Source organism: Eptatretus burgeri, chromosome 6 (assembly GCF_056783735.1).
Source record: "Eptatretus burgeri isolate ZD-2024b chromosome 6, Ebu_testis_v1, whole genome shotgun sequence".
Lineage (NCBI taxonomy): Eukaryota > Metazoa > Chordata > Myxini > Myxiniformes > Myxinidae > Eptatretus > Eptatretus burgeri.
The window spans coordinates 101,112,224-101,134,723 of NC_140966.1; the positions used below are offsets into that span (position 1 = coordinate 101,112,224).

The 22,500-nt window shown below is 39.5% G+C and overlaps 2 protein-coding genes and 1 long non-coding RNA gene across 4 annotated transcripts in view; 1 reads left to right on the forward strand and 2 right to left on the reverse strand.

The window, feature by feature from the left end:
* Positions 1–6,228, reverse strand: part of LOC147025463 (interferon-induced protein 44-like) — a 111,694-nt gene extending 105,466 nt beyond the window's left edge. For both annotated transcript variants that reach the window (XM_085886463.1, XM_085886462.1), the window contains exon 1: positions 6,076–6,228. The gene's annotated coding sequence lies outside the window, so the exon portion shown is untranslated. The remainder of the gene's footprint in view (positions 1–6,075) is intronic.
* Positions 6,229–21,392: 15,164 nt separating this feature from the next.
* Positions 21,393–22,500, reverse strand: part of LOC147025464 (adhesion G protein-coupled receptor L3-like) — a 62,712-nt gene continuing 61,604 nt past the window's right edge. The window contains exon 10 of the mRNA XM_085886469.1: positions 21,393–21,656. Within this exon, the coding sequence (XP_085742595.1) occupies positions 21,561–21,656 (96 nt within the window). The 3' untranslated portion in view covers positions 21,393–21,560. The remainder of the gene's footprint in view (positions 21,657–22,500) is intronic.
* Positions 21,536–22,500, forward strand: part of LOC147025465 (uncharacterized) — a 1,546-nt gene continuing 581 nt past the window's right edge. The window contains exons 1-2 of the long non-coding RNA XR_015059546.1: positions 21,536–21,625; positions 22,061–22,145. This is a non-coding gene — a long non-coding RNA (uncharacterized LOC147025465). The remainder of the gene's footprint in view (positions 21,626–22,060; positions 22,146–22,500) is intronic.

The following is a 22,500-nucleotide window of genomic DNA, read 5'->3' on the forward strand; positions in this document are numbered from 1 at the left end:
GAATAGTTCATGCTCATTTTGATTCGATGGCCTCAGCTCAGGCACACAAAATGCCTTGCACTTGTAGTAGCATGTACTAGAATAGAGCAAATATTTGCGCGTCTGTCTCTCCAGCCTCTCATGCACGTATCGGTGGCCAGAATAAGCTGAAACTTTCTTGGTGTTCTCTACAAAGTATAAGGAAGAGAATAGATGTATCCAATTTTGTAAGTGTTATCTTTATTTCCCAAATCTTTTTTCCCAACTCTTTTTCATGGTGTATATAATTTGTGTTTAAATTTTCGATTTTATCTTTTTCTAGAATTCAGATCAATTTTTCTTTCTTTAAAAAAAAAAAAAAATAAGATGCACGCAGACCACATCATGAGTAACACTCGACTGAAGCAAACCCGATGAACATCGGATGATTTTTTTAAACAAAATTACTCCAGGAGCGGCTTTAGGGAGGTTATGTGTTGTACATGCATGCTCTCAGGCTCGGTTAAAGCTACTGATAATTTTTATTCAACATATGATTACATTTTCTGGGGTCCCTCATCGTGAATAGCATTTGACTTAAACAAACCTGATGAAAATCTGATGCAAAAAAATCCCCTGGAAGTGTATAGTCAGCAGAAGCCTGCAGGCATTATATCTTTGGCAAAGCAGAAAAACAAGATTGCAGCCATACTACTTTTGTCTAGTTAGCTTTGTGGATGCAGTCAAGCAACAATTGTGGGAGTGGCCCAGCTGCTATCCGAGCCTCAACAAGAACGACAGCAACAACAACAACCACACAAAGTTCTTATAGACCTGTGACGTCCCAGGTAGAAAGCACTTTATGACTAAAAGCTCTTTATGACTAAAATAGCATACTTTATAACTAAAAGTTAAAATATCTATATTTTTCTAAACATGGTCACAAATCACCACCAACATGATAATGTCCTTCATTCGCCATTTTTTTTTTTTGCAGGAATGCTGCAAAAATGTATCCACGCAAGAAAAGAAAGCCTCAGCCAGAGCAAATGAATGTCCTCAGAAACAAAGGAGCAGCATAGAAAATGACAAACTGAGAAAGCAACAGTCGAGAACAAATGAAACTGAATCTGAATTTAACAACCGACTGGAATAAAGCCCCCCCAAAAAATGTCACAACACCGAATTAATGGAACTTCAGAACACACGCAAGCTCGACGAGAGCAAAATCAAAAATCTATGGAACAATGTCGAACAAATGAAACAGAACGACAAACTCGAGAGCGACTGCACAATAATCGTGAGGCTATTCAAACAAACAACGCCAGATTGTCAAGATCAAAGCAAATCAAACTACAACAAATGCTGCTCGAGGCAATGATGTCAATCTCCAACCAGGACATGCCCTTGGGCAGGAGAATGTGGGAAACTTCTTTGTACAGTGTTGCCAATTCTGTAATACATAATATAAGTGGAATGATGAATTGGAATTGGTGTGATGTGGCAAAGGGAACATCAAACAACATCCATTTACTATTTTACTCAACCTCCCCCCCCCCCCCCCCCGCCTCCAGATGATTAAATACCTTGATGTCAACGAAAGTAGCAAAACATTCCTTTCAAACAACAGGGCATGCAACAACATTCTGGCACTTCTATCTATTGGTTGTCAACAGATCAAAGTACCTCGATTTAATCCTACATTTACAATCCAGGGTAAAATCTATCACCGCCTTGGAACATTTCTTAATCAAGACAATGATGAACCAAAGTTTGCTCAGCTCTACCTTGTGGATTCAGAAAATGAGTTCAGGAACAGACTTTCTCACATGAATCTTGACCAAAATATCAAAAAGGGAACTTCCAAACTTCTACAAGTGAATACAACATGTACGTAATGAGCTTAACAGCAGCTACAAAACTTACAAGTCCTCGAGCTACAAACAGCTACAAAACTTACAGCTGAAGAAAATTAACGACATTGCTCTTCATTCAGATCAACTTCAAAAGCCAAGGAATGAGCATTGTCGAAGGTACAATCTTCCTATAACCTCCGAAGAGCAGCCTTAGTTCCTGGATCTTCAGTTGGAAATCTGTATGTCGGAATCTACTGCATCGATGGTCGCATCCAATCAATCGATTTCCTTCTTTGAAAAGCAAATCATCAATTTACTTGGAAAAAAAAATTGTGTCCATTTAATCCTGTAGATGCTTCGACTATAAATAGATGAGGTGTGTGTGTGTGTGTGTGTGTGTGTGTGTGTGTGTGTGTGTGTGTGTGTGTGTGTGTGTGTGTGTGTGTGTGTGTGTGTGTGTGTGTGTGTGTGTGTGTGTGTGTGTGTGTGTGTGTGTGTGTGTGTGGCATGTTATTGTGGAGTTCTACTGGCGTGTACTGATGTGGTACACCAAAATAATCGTTATGATCTCCTGAGTTGATTATGCTAATTAACGACAAAGAACCCAGAAGAATTCCCACATTTTAAACGCACACCATGTTAAAGTGCACTGGTATGGTACGTCCTTCCATATAGTACGTTAAAGTGTATAGTACCCTTACTACAATACATCCTTCCGTGGCAAGGCATTCATTATAATTTCAAAAGAAATAACACACAGAATGATAACATTGGAACAAAAGATATTTTATTTAATACGAATAATATTAATAACAATAATAGTAGCATAATTTGGCAATAATAATAATAACAAATATGCCAGGTGTTGGCTTAATGGTTAGAGTGGTTGGCTTGGGATCCCAGGATCCTGAGTTCAAATCCCCCTCGGTTGTTGAATTAATACCAGGTGGGGTTGACTCTGCCTGTCATCCTTCCGAGGTCGACAAAATGAGTGCCAGCTTGCTGGTATCCTGTGGCTGAGTGGTGACCCCTCCAGGATTGTGTCCAATAGCCAAGGAGACTGCTCAGCTGCGCAGCACCAACACTGTGCGCAGGATATGGTCCCATTGGATGGAGGGAATAATAACAAATGTATACTCCCTGTTCTGGCCTAAGCCAATCTGGGCTTAGTGAAAGACAAGCTAATGCTCAAGCAGGCAGGTATGCTACAAGGCTGTGAAAACCAATTAAAATTTCCAATGGACCAAAGGGCCCACTGGTGTTCTCAAAGCCTGTCTTGCCATGACTGAAGAAGAAGAGGTTCGATGGGAACTTGATGCAATGTTTCCATTGGTAACATTTATTATTCTGCAATAACAGGAGTACTTTGGAAAGACACAAAAAGAAGAAGAATATTGGGACCATACTCTACACAGAGTGTTGGTGCTGCTTAAGCAGTCTCCTTGGCTATTGGACACAATCCTGGAGGGGTCACCACTCCGACACAGTACACCAGCAAGCTGGCACTCATTTTGTCAACCTCAGAAGGATGACAGGCCGAGTTAATCCTACCTGGTTTTAATTGAACAGCTGAGCGGGATTTGAACTCAAGACCCTCGGATCCAAAATTCACCACCCGAATCATGAAGCCAACACCAGGCATGAGCACACAAAATACACAGAAAGCACACATAAAGAGCACACAAAATTATATATAGTAATACTTCTTGAAGCAAGATAATCTATCCATATATTACTAAAACACTCATCTTGTATATATGCATGTATGTATGTATGTTCCTGAAACACAGCCAAAACGGTACAAGATCGCGCAAAAATTTTAGTGCCACTTTACTCACCATTCTCCTGTGGTGTGCAGTATCAAGTTTTGTTGAAATCGGGCAACGAAAAAATTATTAAAAAATCAATTCCCGATTCAGTCAAGAACTCTTCAGGAGAATTTGATCAATGCAAACAACCTCAGTGGTATAGTTCGCTGGAGCTATCTTTTGTTTTGTTTTTCTTGAAATTATTTATTTAAAAAATCTCAAACATTTAGTATAGACAACGAACCATATTTTTTAAGCATAAAATAAACATCGCCATTTTTTATCAAGTTTTGTTCAAATCGGGCAACGAAAAAAATTATTCAAAAAATCAATTCCTGATTAGGTCAAGTACTCTTTGGGAGTATTTGAACAAAGCAAACAACCTCAGCGGTATCGTTCGCTGGAGCTATCTTTTTTTTTTTTTTGAAATTATTTGTTTTTAATCAACCGCTGTCACAACGGGAACCCAACGGGTTCACGGCTCGTCTAGTCCATGTATAAAAGGACATGGAAGGAATGCACAAACAACAACCACAGCCACAATGATAGCACCAACAACAATAATTACATGTAAAAGATCTGTTTTGGCATGTTTCACTTTTATGTATGTATATATGTATGTATGTATGCATATATGTATGTAAGTATTCCTGAACCTTATATAATTGAAAATGGCTTGGCCAATCTCCATCAAATTTTTCACATGCTCAGGGTCCCAAGGGTCAGGTCATGGGCACAGAATAACACTCCCCCTCCCCATGATTATGGGGAGATGACTTGCAATTTCTATCTTTGCATGTGGAATAGCGTAAGTGGTTTAACCACTGATCCCTACGTGAAGGAAGGGGAACTGACAGCATATATTTTACTCCTGGAGGGAGCGGCTATTACTCGTGACCAAAAATAAACAGAATGAAATACATAATGAACATTGATTGTTCTAACAGTGATTCACACATTGATTGTTCAACATGATTGTTCACATTATATTACATATATATGGTGAATAATGGAACACATAATTTAACGAGTAGGGCACTCGGTAGAGCGCATACCTCCGCCATGCAATGCCTGATCCACAAGAACATATCGGGCCCAATATATTTTTCAAATATCATGCAATATATCGTTGTTGGCCCAATCTCTCAATAGTGAAGAATCACTAAAAAAATTATCAGATCCGGATCTGGATTTGGATCTTCACCAAAATGTCACACACACAACATGTACACCGAGTTTTATTCGAATCCGTCCACAACTTTTTGAGATGTTGTGCTTTCTATCGTTTTTAGCCCGATCTCTCAATGGTGAAGAATTATTTAAAAAAAACAAAATTCCAGCAGCCGGATCTTCTTCAAAATCTAAGCAGTTCGTCCTTGCCACACACCCACACTGTCCACAAAATTTCATACAAATCCGTCGACAACTTTTTGAGATATCCTGCACACAAACAAACAAACAAACAAATGAAATTGCTCATTGAGAAAGGAATTGCCGGAATGACTTTGTCATATCTCCATGATCTCTGAAAAAAACAAACCTGGAAATCAATTTGGTTCTTATAAGTCGATAGTGCAACTGTTTAATGAGTTGTAGCACTTACTTTGGTCATGGTCATAACTTGGAAGTCAATCGGACTTGAAATGGCGTTTTTAATCGCAATTTAAAATTTTTGACCCGACCCCCTGATATTCGACCCCCAACCGCTAAGAAGGGTGTTGGTGTGACACCCCAATGAGACATATGATTGCATGTAGTATTGGAAGATGCACATTTTGGATGTGGTTTAAAGTCGATGCGACCATTTTAGCGGACGATATCGCAAAAATAAGAATTTCGATTTTTCGGTGACCTTGACCTTGACCTTTGACCTAGATTCACCAAAAACGACAAGTGTCTAAGTTGGACCATGGCCAACGTCTGTACCCAGTTTGGTCATGATCGCTGAAACGGTGTGGCTGCTACAGAGTAAACAAACACCCAAACAAACAGACAAACAGACACAGAATGACACACACAACCGACCAACATAATTGCCAAAATCCGAAGGATTCCGGCAATTAACAGACAGAAAGGGGTGACAACATCACTTCATTCACCTTCGGTGGTGGAGGTAAAAAGGTGATTTTGAATACAATTCAATTAATTATTGAAAATGTTTCTGCCCAGAAAGCCTTCCACCCGATGTCATTTTAGCTCCAACAGAAGCTTCTACACTTATGTTAAAAAAATACCCATCTTGCTACAATGACTCCCTTCAAACACATCTTGCATAAAGCAGGAAATAACAATATAATCTGAGAGTTGCAAGATAAGATTTTATAAAGAGTGATTCACAACATTTATAAACACGAGTAAATCATATAATAGGAAGAATATTCGTGTTGCACTCCAGTCTACAAAGGTAATAATGTTTAAACAAGTAAAATGAAGTTTGAGAAATATAACCTTACCAAATATTCACCGTTGTTGACAAGAGCTGAAGTGAGATGACCGAGTTTTGGGGATTTTATATCGTGGTGAACTTTCAGGTTCGTCACGTGTACACTTACATACACAACTGATGCGCGTTTTTTTGAGAAATCATAGCCTTGAATAAAATTTCAAAAACCCGTTTATCAAGCTGGATCGCCCATTTTTAAACATTTGGATGCCACACCTCAACTCAACAATCAGATACAAAGAATACATTTTCACTTTGGATGGATAGGCTGCAGAATAAGGGTGTGGAAACGCTTAGGAAACAAACTTAGTTGCAACTTCCTCTTTTTTTTTCTTCAAACAAACTTAGTTGGAATTTGTGAAGTCACAAAAGGCAAACAACCAGATTGATTATATTATTGGTGTTATTGTTCCAGGGAGATGCATTTACAGGCACAACTATTCAGAGATATCTTTTCTTTGGACGTTTTTTATTTTTGCAAGTACAGCACTGAGTGTGATGTTGCTCTGATGATTCAAAACCACTGGTCTGCGTAATCTCAGAGGTCTAGGTTTTCTCAACGGCTCCTATATATTTTTTGCATGCTGAATTTAGAAATGTATCTCATTTCGCTCAATCAGGTCAAGTTTTTATGCTATCTCAATTTTAAGGAAAAAAAAAATTCCAAATTTTGGTTTTTTTAATTAGCATTTTTTTAATTCAAAATGAGACTTACATTGACAGAAAATGTACAAACTATATATAAAATGACGCAAAAGTACCGTTATTGTGAAATTCGACATTAAAAAGATGAAGGAAAACAGCGACTGTTGGAGCGACTGAAGTTGGGTGTTGCCAGAAACAACGATTTATCTATTTTTCTGAAATTGAAACGAAAGTAATTGAGAAGGCACTTTCTTCCACATTAAGTGTACTTGTGTGTCATTATATGTATAGTTTGTACATTTTCTGTCAATGCAAGTCTGATTTTAAATTTTAAAAATGCTAATTAAAAAAACAAAAATTTAGATTTTTTTTTTCCATTAAAATTGAGATAGCATTGACTTGACCTTGATTGAGTTTCATTTCTGAATTCAGCATGCAAAAAACATATAGGAGCTGTTGAGAAACCCGAGACCTCTGAAAAAAAATATTTCAAATGCATCCCAGTAAATTGATGTTTTGGTTCTAAAAATGAGTGTCAGCCAGAATTTACGACAAATGGCTGGGAATTTACTGCAGAATTACGATGTTCCAATAACATTTATCGGCAAAATCAATCGATGTGGTTTCAGCTTCAATCTGAAGGAATAAATTTGCCAAACACAAAGTTGTTTTTGTGAAACTGAAAAGCAAGGGTAAAATAAAATGATAAACTTATTTATGTATGAGTTTATATGAAATAATAATTTCAGAAAATACCAATAATCATGAAATGGTATGTTAACTTTGTTTTGTTCTTTTTATTTCTTGTGTGGTATTTTTTTGCTTTTTGAGAATTTTCAAATTGAAAATTTTGATGGTGCAGTTTTAGAATTTCAAAATAATGTTCAATTGATCCGAAATCAGGAATGTCATCTATATATTAAATCTATATATTAAAGTGAACGGATTTTTCCGTCTGTTTGCCTGTTTCTCTCTTTCCACCCATTGGCTGGACAGCTGGCCTGACTCCACCCACAATTATACCCTGAAAAACATAAACATATGTCCACCATTTTGCTCATCACTTTCAGGTCTCTGCTCTACATTTGAAGCCTGAACAAAGCATCTTCTATCATGAAATAATAAAGGTACCTTTTGAGGAAATAAAGGTACATTTTGATTATCGCAGAGGAAATGAGGTAATGCATGTTTTGTTAGAGACCGATCAAGACAGCAGTCTACTGTACACCATCCAAAGAAATTTTTCATACAATCAAGAGCACTGCTGAGTTTATGTATGCTTACAAACTGAACAACTCATCATCTATCATGAATGAAAGGTATGCAGAGGAAAGAAAATATTTGACATCTTTAACCTTTTGAACCCTGAGCCCTTTGGGTTTTCGGCTCCCCCACACTGGGCTCCCTGGAGAAACATCTGGCCACTGGGGTATATGGAGGTTTGAATAGCGGCTGGTAAAACGGTCACTAGGGTTCAAAGGGTTAAAGTAGTATATTATTCACAACTCAATAAGAAGTGGTAGGTTATTTCAAAAAACACATCTGATAACTGCTAACAGGCTGTAACACTGATAACTGTGAACTTGTGATCAAAAATTCGCCTATGTTTCTTAATTATTGAGTAACAATTGTTGTCCCTTTGTTGTGACTGTAAAGTTCATCAAGATAACTGGTGTGAATGCAGATGACAGCTAAGTGTAGTTCTTGTTATTCATTTATGAAAGTTAGACACATATAATTTTATCTGCTCATTATACAAGCCAAAAGAAGGCCAAACAGTAACAGAAAGACATTTGTTGATTGCGATGTTGCTGGACAATGCCATAGTGATTTGGCATAACAATGTCAGCAGTGGTACCATGCCAATTTGAACACAGTAAATCAGAAAGCAAAGTGCGACACCGATGTAGCTCAACATCGGCAAGTGCAGGCTGCTCTGTCTTCATCTCACCAGCAATCTGTGCATACTGCCATTGCAGTTAAATACCGGAAATCCTACCCAGTGCTTGATCCTGTAAATTAGCATCAATATGTAGCACATGAGGCAATCAGGAATCTTTTGCAGAGACAATAACGATTTATTCAATCTTTTTATGTGGTACGGCGATATGATCTTGATGAAATTGCTCTTTCTGATCTTGCTGTAGATGAGCATACCTGTGGTCTTATGAATCAACCATATGGTGACTGCAATGTATTGATGCGGAGAGACGATCATATTGGAGGACCCATCATAGAACCACAATTTGGTATGTGTTGTGTATCTTGCAGGATTTGCATCGCGAATATTCATGATCTACCCCTCAACTTCATAATCATTCGATGGTGAAGTACTTTTGATCACACATCAGGAAATTAATCGCAGAATTGTTGATGGCTAACATGAAAACAATGGAGGTAATTATTTTTGGAAGGAGCGCAAACTTTTGCGTCCAAGGCGTGGTTTATCGGATGATGGGTCCTCCGAGGAATGCTGATGGACAACAACCCACATATCTGCAAATGTGTATCTCTGACGTTGAAGATCAACTCCAAATTTGTGTGTAGTGGCATCCTCCTGTCCAACAAAGCAAACGCGAGTTAGAGGAAAATCTTTTCCGAACTCTGTCAGAAATGCTTCTCAATGCTCCAAACAATATCTTTTGTCTTTATTCAGTGTCCAGGAGAGGATTGAGCTGGAGACCTTCCTTCAGACATTTCAATTGGCCACCATGCTGTCATAAGACCTGAAGGCAAGTATGCTAGCTGGATGCTACAATGTACCAACTGGAAACAAGATTGCAATCTGATACCTCAATCTTCAGTGGGCGATACAGAACAGGAGAGGAGCCACATGGTCATGTGCACCTTTTGTGCACAAGGGAATGGGGGTCTCGGTTTGCAGCACTTCAGGGATGATCATCAGAGCTATGATCCTCTCTGTTACCCAATTATTTTTGCACATGGCACTGATGATTTCCATCGCCAATTATTTCACAAGAATTGTCGACATGAGGTTACTGCGAAACAATCCGATTCTTACCGGTTGATGAAACATAAGGGTAGGATTAACATCTTGCACTGCTGCAATCGGCTCTTTCAACAGTACTCCGTCAAGATGCGAACCAAAAATTGAGACCAGTTGTCTGCATTATTTTCAGTTCAATCAACATCAGCTGTGATCTGATCCATACAATGGCCTGCAAGATGCTATTGCAGGTGATGCTGAGTGTGCTGGTGGTCATGTGATTCTTCCTTCTACATTGCACGTGACCCGCAATTTACATCAAAGCTTTCTCAAGATTGTATGGGAATTCACAAAAAATTCGGAAAACCACATTGTTTATCACATTCACCTGCAATACTCAACATTCACCTGCAATTCACCTGCAGACTTTCTAAGCTCAAGTCTGAACTCTCAAACCTCACTCCCTCTTCCAAATCCTGGTGGCGTCTAATCAAATCTGTTTCTGGTGTATGTAACAGAAATGCACCTAACCGGAAAAACCCGTTCACTCTACTGCAGACTCGCTAAAAAGGACCCACCGCCAGATTGAATGGGGATGCTGGAGGAAGCGGCAAGGAACGGCTGCAAGACCCTGCCTTGGCAAGTCAGAGTGTTTGTAGACAACGGGTGGGTAGTGATGGGGAATGCAATGGTTGTTGGTTGTTCGTTGGAGGGTTCATTGGAGGTAAAGATTTAATAACCTAACTAAAAAGAAGTCGCAACGCACGTTTTTGATTCTTCCATTAGACAAAAGGAAGGGACCTGTCTACACATGTACTTAATGGAATAACTGACTTTTGGGACCTGTATGTTCAATGCAAATGGTTTCCAGATCCGTAACAATATATTCCCAGTGTGGGAGAAGCAGACTGACTTTTAAACCTACATACTCTAGAAATTTATCAAAATGCCCAAAAGAGTTGAAGTTCGATGTCATTGTAGCATTCTGTGTTTTTCTGTGCCAAGACAGGATTAACACATTTGGATTTGGTTAAAACTATTCAACCAGGTCAAGCTGAGATTGCACGAAAGCTTCACCTGGGGAACTTCAAGAGCTGACAAAGTTGGCGGCTGAACAAAGGCTGCAGATAAGCTCCAACTAAGGAATGTCAGGATGTGACAAATTGTGGTGCCAGTATTTTGGATATAAAAAAAATACTATGTCTCACTGAACACCATATAAGGAACAAAAATTATCCATGCATTTCAGAGATCTGGAGCAAGTCTGAGTCCAGGTCCTCCATATGCGCATATGTATGTGTTTGTTGTTTGTAAAATAAATGTTCAATTGTACAGGACCTAGTATTTCTTCGACAGTACCTTGGGGATGATTCTTATCCAACTTATAAACGTCAAAGTCCATATATGGGTGGCTATACAGCTGTGGTTCGGGTATCTGGCAGGGATGTATGCATGGATAACCAAAGCGTCGTACCGTACATTCCATAGTTGTCACTGGAATATCATGTTGACATCAATGTCGACTACTTTGCCTCAATAAAAGCCGTCAAATACCTTGACAAACACATTTTAAAGGTGTTGATCAGACTATAGTCAGCTTTGTGGCAAGCGATGATCAAGTCAGAGTCTCAATGGATGAATGTGTAGATGAGATCAAAGGCGACGAGCAGTGTTGACTTATTGGTGCGTCAGAAAGCAGCATGGCGAATCTTTGGGGTTTTGTCACAAGCCCGCTCCCCAACAGTTCAACAACATTTTGTTCATTTCCAAATGAGCAGCGCATCACACTTAACCCTGCCAATCCAGATTGAGCATTATCTGCATCAGCACGTAGTATGCTAACTGCCTATTTCTTGATGAATTGACGTGATATTATGTCTGCCAGAAATATCCTTCATTACAATTTCGCAAAGCACTTCACCTGGCAGAAAATTGTTGGCATTGGCGAGTAGCTCCTGCTCGGTCAATAGGAAGCGATTACACTGTTCACCCAAGCCAAGGAGAAGTCTTCTACCTGTGTCGTCTTCTTCATAATAAGACTGATGCTACGAGCTTTGAGGTTCTGCTTAAATCAACAGTAAAGTCTGTGAGACCTGTATGAACGCTTTGCAATCGCCAAACTTACTTGAGGATGACAACGAATGGATTGTGTGTCTCGCCAAAGCTGCGTGTACCCAGTCACCATCATGCTTACGGGACCAGTTCGTGACAATCTTACTTTTACGTGAACCAAAAGTCCCCCGAAAGCTGTACCAATGGCTTTTTTGATTATCTATTCCATGGCTTCTATTGTCATGGCTGTTCAAAATGCTGTTGGAAATGACGTTGCTTGAAATCTTCACGATCGGGTCGAGCAGTAGGAATGAACGACACTCGAGTTTGGTCTTCCTCAGGGAGATTATCAACTGCACAATCAGTATGACCTTGGCGTAAAGGAAACGCATCCTGCAGCAGATGACTTCTTTAACGAACATGTACAACATCTTAACACCGATCAACTTATTGCCTTTGAAGCCATCAAAAGTAAAATTGATCACAGAGAAGGTGGCTTCCTTTCTATCGATGCACCGAATGGAACGCGCTGCTCCGGCGCGTGCTCCCATTCCTCACCTGACCTGAATGGAACAGGAAAAACTTTTTAAAATCTGATTATGGTCTATATTCAAAAGCAGGATCGAATTGCTCTTGCTACAGCTTATTCAGGAATAGCTTCAACACCTCTTAAGCCTTGCTACACTGCACACTCCTGTTGTAAGCTGCACATCCCACCTCAAGAGAATTATATCTGCAACATTACTCCATGGGATGCTACTCGTCATCTTCTTGAGGCTGCAGACTTGCTGGTGTGTTACGAGGCTGCTTTGAGCCATCATTTTCTTACCAAAACCCTTGATCTGTCACCTCAAGACATCATTGTGAATGATTCTTTGCCGTGTGGGAAACTTTTAGTGTAAAGGGTAAGGAGCAAATTATCATCAAATTTTTCCAGTGGTCCAAAAATGGAGGAGAACAAACATCGTCAACGCCTGCATGAAAAACTCTCTGTTGTATCAACATTTAATTGCATGATGCTTACTTAAGACCAAATATGTCAATTCTCAATTGACTTGATGATGCGGATGAAGGAAGTCGTGAACAACTTGAGCATTAAGCTGATTGGTTGTTGCAAATGGGCGAGGGGTGTCTGCCTTCTGTTGAGGGTAGCCTTTACAATGACATGCTGTAATTGGATTATGACCTGATCTTTCTTTGAACTCGGAATATGATGTTATCAACCATGTTTAAGCCAGACATGAAGAACCATCTTACCCTATAAATTCTGAGTTCTTGGCTTCACTTGCAATTTTAACCATGACCAAAAACTTTGCTGATCTTCTCAACAGTAAGATCATTGACTGCCTGCCAGGTGAAGCTTTCATCATAAGTGTGTTGATCACTTGGCCAAACAAAAACAATCTGCCTTTTATCCAACTGAGTTTCTCAGCTCAATAAATCTTTCAGGTCTGACACTACAGATGTCACTGAAGGGTAATGCTTCCATAATCTCTCTCCCTATCTCCTCCTCCTCCCTTTATAAAGGGTGAGGTCCAATAATACAAAACTTCTGTCCTGTCTTGACCACAGTACTCCTCCACTTCCCCTGTCTTCAGCCAACTCTCTCCACTCTCCCACCACCCCTACTTATTCATAATCACACCTTATGCAATCTTCTCATCCCAGTCATGGTCTACCTCTTTTCCTCCTACCTTGCTGCCTTAACCTATCTTCTCTCTTCCTCCATCCGCACCATGTGTCCAACCCAATTCCTTCTGTCCACCCTATTCACTCCCATAATCTTCCTGACCCAGTTGTTCTTGCATATCTTCAACCTGTGTTGTCTCCTCAGTTTTGTGATGGTGCAAAATCTCAATCCTCACAATGACCACTGTAATAGAACATGACACATCTTAACCAAGGCTATTAATCATCTTCTTGAGGTATGGATGGGAGGTAGTTAGCGTGCCTGGTCTATTCTCCTCATTTCTAGAACTAGTGCAGACCCGAAGGTGCGGGCCTGTAGGTGCGGGCCCGTAGGTGCGTGCCAGTATGTGCAGCTTCGTTCCTTCGCTCTCGTAAACGACGACTGGATTGGGGCATTGTTTCAGTTAGATCGGACCAACCGTATCATAAACGGCCACAACTTGTGAAACACCTGGGAAACAGACTCAGGTCCCCAGCGTCAATTGTGACGTCATAGAAAACGAAGAAGAAGAAGAATTGTGACGCCTCCCCTCTCTCGCCCCCTCCTCTCTTGCACCCCTCTCTCGCCCCCCTCTCTCGCCCCTCTCTCTCGCCCCCACTCTCACACCCCTCTCCCGTCCCCCCCTCTCTCGCCACCTCCTCTCTCCCCCTCTCTTGAATTGTGACGCCCCCTCTCTCTCACCCCCTCTCTCACTCCCCTCTCTCGCCCCCCTCTCTCTCCTCCTCTCTCCCTCCCCTCTCTTGCCCCCCTCTCCTCTCTCTGTAAATGTATTCACAAATGTCTACCAAGCACAACAATTAATTCAAACCTTGGGAAAAAACAGCTTTCAAACCCTTGGGAAACAGCTGTTTCCCTTGGGAAAATTCAAACCTTGGGATTAATTAATAATTTGAACAATTAATTAAAACCTTGGGAAAAAACAGCTTTCAAACCCTTGGGAAACACTTGGGAAACAGCTGAAACGGATGAAGAACGATAACAAACCTTGAAAAGGCACATACTCAGGTCCCCAGCGTCGATTGTGACGTCATAGCAAACGAAGAAGAATTGACGTCAATCGTGCAAAAAAACAAACAAACATTAATTGTGACGTCATTCGTGATGTCATAGCACCGTATTCTGTCATTGGTTGACAGACGTTATTGGTCATTATTGGTTGACAGACAATATATAGGTCGTTATTGGTTGACAGACATTGGTCATTGTATCACGTTATTCTTTATTACTGCCAATTATTGTGCTATTATTATTATTATTATTAATTTGGGGAAAAATGGCATGATAAGGTGGAACGACACTTCAGCTGCGATATATACACCTTTCCAACACTGAAAAAAGCAATAAAATGGCCATAACTTGGGAACCGCTCGTCCGATTGATATCAAACCTTGAAAATGCACATCCGCGGGTCCCTGGCAATATTCCTGGCAAGTTTCAATCAGATCGGACCGGTGGTCATCGAGAAACGGCGGTCACAGACAGTCTGACAGACAAAAAGACACACAGAGATTGCTGGAATTATAGATTAGTCTTTCTCCTGATGACATGGATCTTCATTTCAACTCTGCCAACAACAGTTTCCAGCTAGGTCAGCCTTTGCAATGACCATCAACAAAAGCCAGAGCCTGCAGCGGTGTGGAGTCCTCCTTCCCACCAGTGTTTTTACACACAGGCAGCTGAACGTTGCGATGAGTCTCGTAGGAGACCCACACAATCTGTGCATCTTTGCCAACCAAATTTAATTCCGGAAAAGGAGAGGGCTGTACATGGTGATGGCTTGCTAACCCGCAATGTTGTTTTTAGTAAGATCGTATAAACTCAGGAGTGGATCCAGAGAGAAATTTAGGACTATAACAGTTCCCAAGAAAATGTTGCTTTTCAAACGTAAAATGGAATAATTTACCCCAGTTAACAAAGCCTTTTCTAATTTATTGCAATAAATGTCGGCTAGACATAAACATTGAAATACCAGGAGATGCCTCCCTCCCTTCCCACAATCAATCCACCACTGAAATAAAACGTTATTTTCTGATTGTCATTATTGTTCACCATCACAAAGCATAAATGATGACAATGGAAACAAAGGTGTTGCCCCAATAATGCAAATTTTAACAGTTAGGAAAGGAATGGAGGGTGAGCATACATCAGAGACAGACTTGACAAGGCACAACTCATTCTTTGAGGAAAGAGACAGGTTTGAATGGGCAGCCTTGCAGCTGGACAGATTTTGTTTTATCTTGCACAACATTGCACAATATATTTATTCCCACAAAGCAAATGAGGACTGTACTTGGTGATGTAAATGGGAAAATGAACTTAAAATTCCATTCTTAAGCGTGGTGTGTTCCAGGATGTGATGTATTCAATAGTTCAGGTGAGATTTTAGGCGAATCTGATTCCATAAGGAGTTGAACAACAATGAGAGTACTATCATGCAAAACATTATCCTACACTGTCAATGTACAAATGATAAGTTATCTAGTTCCATCAAGTCATGGTCAACTTTTGGTGACATTCATAATCATATGGTGACTTAAAACCTGAGATTGAGGGTACAAATGATTACATCAGGTTAAATGTCAGTACCTCCTCCACAAAATAATTATTTTTTATAATCGTATAAAACAACAGTGATGGGCCAAAAAAAAAAAAAAACCTCGTACAAGCAAATTGATCATTGTACATCAGATATGAGATTTTTGAATTTATGATACCGACCAATCACGACACACGTTAGTGCCGCAACATCACTTTCAGCCTTGGAATTAAAGAAGAGTTACACACTTACTTAATAGTCAACAATGTCCCAGGTTGACTGTTTTACTTATAAGAATGTTAATAAATGCAATAATTTCTTCAGCTAATTTACTGTTCAAATTTTATGAATAAAAAATATAAACTTCTATGTTATAAGAATATATCATAAAAATAATTATTAAAAAAAAAAGGTTTGGAAGAGAAAAACAAAAGAAAGAGAGAAAACATTAAAGAAAACTAGAACTGCCACTTTATAACTGCTGGCAGTGATGACCGGGTACCCAGTCCGTCCGCCTTTGATACAACATGGGACTTTCTGCAGATGACAGTCGCAAAGTTTGGCATTGAAAGGATAAGCGGTGCCAGAGAAAACATTATTTAATAGTGATACAAACACAGGCCTGCTTCGAGACGGCACGGAACAGATGAGTTACGAACCGGGCAGCACAAAGCATTCAATTTCGTTATTACTGGCTTCCAGATTCAAATAATTAAATAATTCTGGCTCCCAAACCGCGTGACCGATCAGGTTGAAATTTTAAACTTTTATTTCGCATGTCACCTGAATTATAAATCTGAAGTTTCGCATATATAGAGGCAGCGGTTCCAGAGTAAACATTAATTAATATTTATCCTTCAATCCAAGATGGCGGCCAAACCATGTGACTTGTGATGTCATAATTTGCACCACGTGTGCAAACACGATGGTGGATGATAACTGCAAATTTTCGCATCTCCAGGTTAAGCAGTTCCAGAGAAAACATTATTTAATATTTTTCTTAAAACCAACATGGCTGCCAAACCCTGGGCCCGATCGCGTTGAAATTTCAAACCCTCATTCCGCATGAGCGTTCCACCATAAACTTGATGTTTCACATTTATTGATGCAGTAGTTCCAGAGTAAACATTAATTAATATTTTCCTTCAATCCAATATGGCTGCCAAACGTTGCATCGTACCTCAAAAGGGGTGAGAACTTTTTATTCGTCATGGAGAGGCGGTCATAGTGGTGGAGTTTCGCCTGGATCTGTTCAGCCGTTTCAGAGAAAAAGACGTTTGAAGATATTGTTTTTCAATCCAAGATGGCTGACGAACCATGTGACCTATGACATCAGAAATGTATATTCTGCTTCCAACTGGGTATTGGAACACGTACGTGAAGTTTCGTGTTAATGTCGGTAAAGGTGCGTTTTTCAATCCAAGATGGCCGCCAAACCATGTGACGTGTGACATCATAATTTTTACCAAGCGTGCATACTGCCTGCTAGATGATAATTACAAATTTTCGATTCGTTTGGTTAAGCGGTTCCAGAGAAAACATTATTTAATATTTTTTCTGAAATCCAAGATGGCGGCCAAACCATGTGACTTATCAATTCGAAATTAACAAACTTATATCGCCTTCCTGTCCCGAATATAGTTCTGAAATCTCCCCTTCATTGGGCCAACGCTTCTGGAGAAGAAGATGTTTGAAGGTTTTCGGGTTTTTTCAAGATGGCCGCCAAACCATGTGACGGATCAAAAACAAATTAACAAACTTGAGGAAAGGACCTCATGGGGAATATATCTGTGAAGTTTCGTCTTCATCTGTCTTGCCCTTCTGGAGAAGAAGATTTTTAAAATTTATTCATTTTCAATCCAAGATGGCTGCCGAACAGCTTGTGACCGAGGATATCATGAATTTAAATTCTGCTTTCCATCGTCGACCCGAACAAGTGTGTGAAGTTTTGTGTGTAAATCGGATAAAGTCTATTTTTCTATCCAAGATGGCCGCCAAACCATGTGACTTCTGAGGTAAATTTTTTTACCATGTATGCAGACTTGAGAGGAAGGCACTTGCAAATTTTCGCTTCGATGGCTTATGAAATACCAGAGAAAACTTTATTTAATATTTTTTCTTAAATCCAACATGGCGGCCAAACCATGTGACCTATCACTTTGAAATTAACAAACTTGCATCGCATACATGTCACGAATATAGTTCTGAAATCTCGCCTTCATTGGACCAGCGCTTCTGGAGAAGAAGATGTTTGAAGGTTTTAGGGTTTTTTCAAGATGGCCGCCAAACCATGTGACGTATCAACAACAAATTAACAAACTTGAAAGAGGACCTCCAGGGGAATGTGCGTGTAAAGTTTCGCCTTAATCTGCATAGCCGTTCTGGAGAAGAAGATTTAAAAAAAAAACACTAAAAAACAAGATGGCGGCCGAATTACGTCATCGATGATGTCAAAAAACATTTTCGTCAGTGATTTTTGGCGTAGATGATGCTCAGAATTTTTCAGATTTTTCCCATATGGCGTTCTACTTGACGAATTTTCACGGTATATCGCTTCACCTATGACGTCACGAAAAATCACACGTGTTCCCCATAGGGAGCTTAGTAAAATGTATCAAACGAAAATTTTTTCCATTGCACGGTTTCCGAGATACAGATGTCCAAAGTTTATCGCTTTTTTCAAGATGGCGACCGTACCACGTGACCAATGACGTCATAATTATAACGTGATTGTGCTATCAAAAAAGATACATACTATGGTGAAAATTTCCTGTCGATCGGACTTAGTGTTCCAGAGAAAATGATTTTTAAAGCGAAAAAGGGTGCAAAATGCCGGCGGAAGAATAATAATAATAATGCGTAATAATAAACAGAAGAAAAACAATAGGGTACCCTGTACTCACAGGGTACCCTAATTATCTTTGCCTTAATCACGACCTTTCTTATTGTTATTGCTGTTGTTATTTCATATAATTGTTATTATTTTATTATTATTAGGGTACCCTGTGAGTACAGGGTACCCTATTGTTTTTCTTCTGTTTATTATTACGCATTATTATTATTTTTATTATTATTATTTTTCCGCCGGCATTTTGCACCCTTTTTCGCTTTAAAAATCATTTTCTCTGGAATACTAAGTCCGATCGACAGGAAATTTTCACCATAGTGTGTATCTTTTTTGATAGCACAATCACGTTATAATTATGACGTCATTGGTCACGTGGTACGGTCGCCATCTTGAAAAAAGCGATAAACTTTGGACATCTGTATCTCGGAAACCGTGCAATGGAAAAATTTTTCGTTTGATACATTTTACTAAGCTCCCTATGGGGAACACGTGTGATTTTTCGTGACGTCATAGGTGAAGCGATATACCGGTGAAAATTCGTCAAGTAGAACGCCATATAGGAAAAATCTGAAAAATTTTGAGCGTCATCTACAACAAAATTCATCGACAAAAATGTTATTTTTCACGTCATCGATGACGTAATTCGGCCGCCATCTTGTTTTTTAGTGTTTTTTAAAAAAAATCTTCTTCTCCAGAAGGGCTAGGCAGATTAAGGCGAAACTTTACAGGTACATTCCCCCTGAGGTCCTCTTTCAAGTTTGTTAATTTGTTGTTGATACGTCACATGGTTTGGCGGCCATCTTGAAAAAACCCTAAAACCTTCAAACATCTTCTTCTCCAGAAGCGCTGGTCCAATCAAGGCGAGATTTCAGAACTATATTCGTGACATGTATGCGATGCAAGTTTGTTAATTTTGAAGTGATAGGTCACATGGTTTGGCCGCCATGTTGGATTTAAGAAAAATATTAAATAATGTTTTCTCTGGAATTTCATAAGCTATCGAAGCGAAAATTTGCAAGTGCCTTCTCGCCTCAAGTCTGCATACATGGTAAAAAATTTTTACCTCAGAAGTCACATGGTTTGGCGGCCATCTTGGATAGAAAAATAGACTTTATCCGATTTACACGAAAATCGACAGACTTGTTCGGGTCGACGATGGAAAGCAGAATTTAAATTTATGATATCATAGGTCACAAGGTTCGGCAGCCATCTTGGATTGAAAATGAATAAATTTTAAAAATCTTCTTCTCCAGAAGGGCAAGACAGATGAAGACGAAACTTCACACATATATTCCCCATGAGGTCCTTTCTCAAGTTTGTGAATTTGTTCTTGATCGGTCACATGGTTCGGCGGCCATCTTGAAAAAACCCTAAAACCTTCAAACATCTTCTTCTCCAGAAGCGCTGGTCGGATGAAGGGGAGATTTCAGAACTATATTCGGGACATGTAGGCGATATAAGTTTGTTAATTTCGAATTGATACGTTAGACGGTTTGGCTGCCATCTTGGATTTAAGAAAAATATTAAATAATGTTTTCTCTGGAACCACTGAACCAAACGAATCGAAAATTTGTAATTATCATCTACCATCGTGTATGCACGCATGGTAAAAATTATGACATCACACGTTACATGGTTTGGCGGCCATCTTGGATAGAAAACGCACCTTTACCGATTAACACGAAACTTCACAACCGTGTTCCAGTACCCAGTTGGAAGCAGAATGTAAATTTGTGATGTCATAGGTCACATGGTTCGTCAGCCATCTTGGATTAAAAAATAATATCTTTAAACGTCTTTTTCTCTGAAAGGACTGAACAGATCCAGGCGAAACTCCACCACTATGACCGCCTCTCCATGACGAATAAAAAGTTCTCACCCCCTTTTGAGGTACGACGCAACGTTTGGCAGCCATAGTGGATTGAAGGAAAAATATTAATTAATGTTTACTCTGGAAATACTGCATCAATAAATGTGAAACATCACCTTTATGGTGGAAAACTCATGCGGAATGAGGGTTTGAAATTTCAACGCGATCGGGCCCAGGGTTTGGCAGCCATGTTGGTTTTAAGAAAAATATTAAATAATGTTTTCTCTGGAACTGGTTAACCTTGCAAAGCGAAAATTTGCAGTTATCGTCTCCCATCGTGTTTGCACATGTGTTGAAAATTATGACATCACAAGTCACATGGTTTGGCCGCCATCTTGGATTGAAAGATAAATATTAATTAATGTTTACTCTGGAACCGCTGCCTCTATATATGAGAAACTTCAGATTTATAATTGAGGTGACATGCGAAACAAAAGTTTAAAATTTCAACCTGATCGGTCACACGGTTTGGGAGCCAGAATTATTTAATTATTTGAATCTGGAAGCCAGTTCTAACGAAATTGAATGCTTTGTGCTGCCCGGTTCGTAACTCGTCTGTTCCGTGCCCTCTCGAAGCAGGCCTGTGTTTGTATCACCATTAAATAATGTTTTCTCTGGCACCGCTTATCCTGTCAATGCAAAACTTTGCGACTCTGATTTAAGTCTCATGTTGTATCAGTTGTGTCAAAGGCACTTCTGGGTACCCGGTCATCACTGCCAGCAGTTATAAAGTGGCAGTTCTAGTTATTATTATTATTTGTACAATCGTACTTTTTGATGTAACTGCGTTGCATGTTTCAAACATGAAATTTTTGACACGAGCAAGTGCCAAGAGCATATTGCCAGTAATGAGTTGAATTATTTGGCATTTATGGCATGCAGGATACAGACTGATGTTCGCTTTCACTCATGATTGACACTTCATTGCTGACTGCATGGCAAAGTCCATGCTATGTGACCTGGAGCTCACGGGTAAGTCAGTCATGGTACTTGAGCTTTGGGTCTGTGAGTGAAAGACAAGGAAGAGGAAAAAAAGAGAAAAATTGAGTGGATTGGTGTAAATTGTCAATATCATCGAGTAGATTTCATTGAGGACATCATGCGTTTTTTAAAAACAGAAGCAGATTGTCCTCCAACAAATAAAGACGGAAGACAATGTGATTGAATAGGTCATGCCATTTTTATTTGCTGATGCAAATGTAGTTCTTGTTGCAGTTGCCTCTTTTATTTGCAGTTTAAAAAAAAAACCCTTTAAAAAGGGAGTTGTGGGTGCAGTGCCGAAATCTGGGCTGGGCAATGCTGAGAAATTTTAAAGACTGAAAATGGATCATTACTTCTGCCACCGAAAGTGGGTGGAGGTTATGTGTTCACCCCTGTCTGTCTGTCTGTCTGCTTGTTTGTGAACAGGATATCTCAAAAATTTGTGGACGGATTCGGACAAAATTTGGTGGAGAGCTTGGATATGCGACAAGGATGAAAGGATTAGATTTTGGTGAGGATCCGAATCTGTTACAAAAGCCATATGAGTTTTCTTTTGATCCATTGTGATGTCCATCTATACCTACCATGCATAACCATTGTTGAATTTCAAGTGAGATTCAAATTCCTTAGCACCTTCAACTATATTGACAATCATCTTGGTTTTTCCCAAGAATGTTTTGTCCATCATTGACGTCACTTAATGTATGACGTGCTGAGGATAAAAATATAATTTCACATTTTTTTTCGAAATTGACGATAATTTTTACATGTTCCACATAATTTACGCTTTGAACTTTGAGCTCCTTGGACTTTTGGCTCCCCCATTCTGGGCGCCCTTTATAAAAACCCAGCCACTTGCATATCTG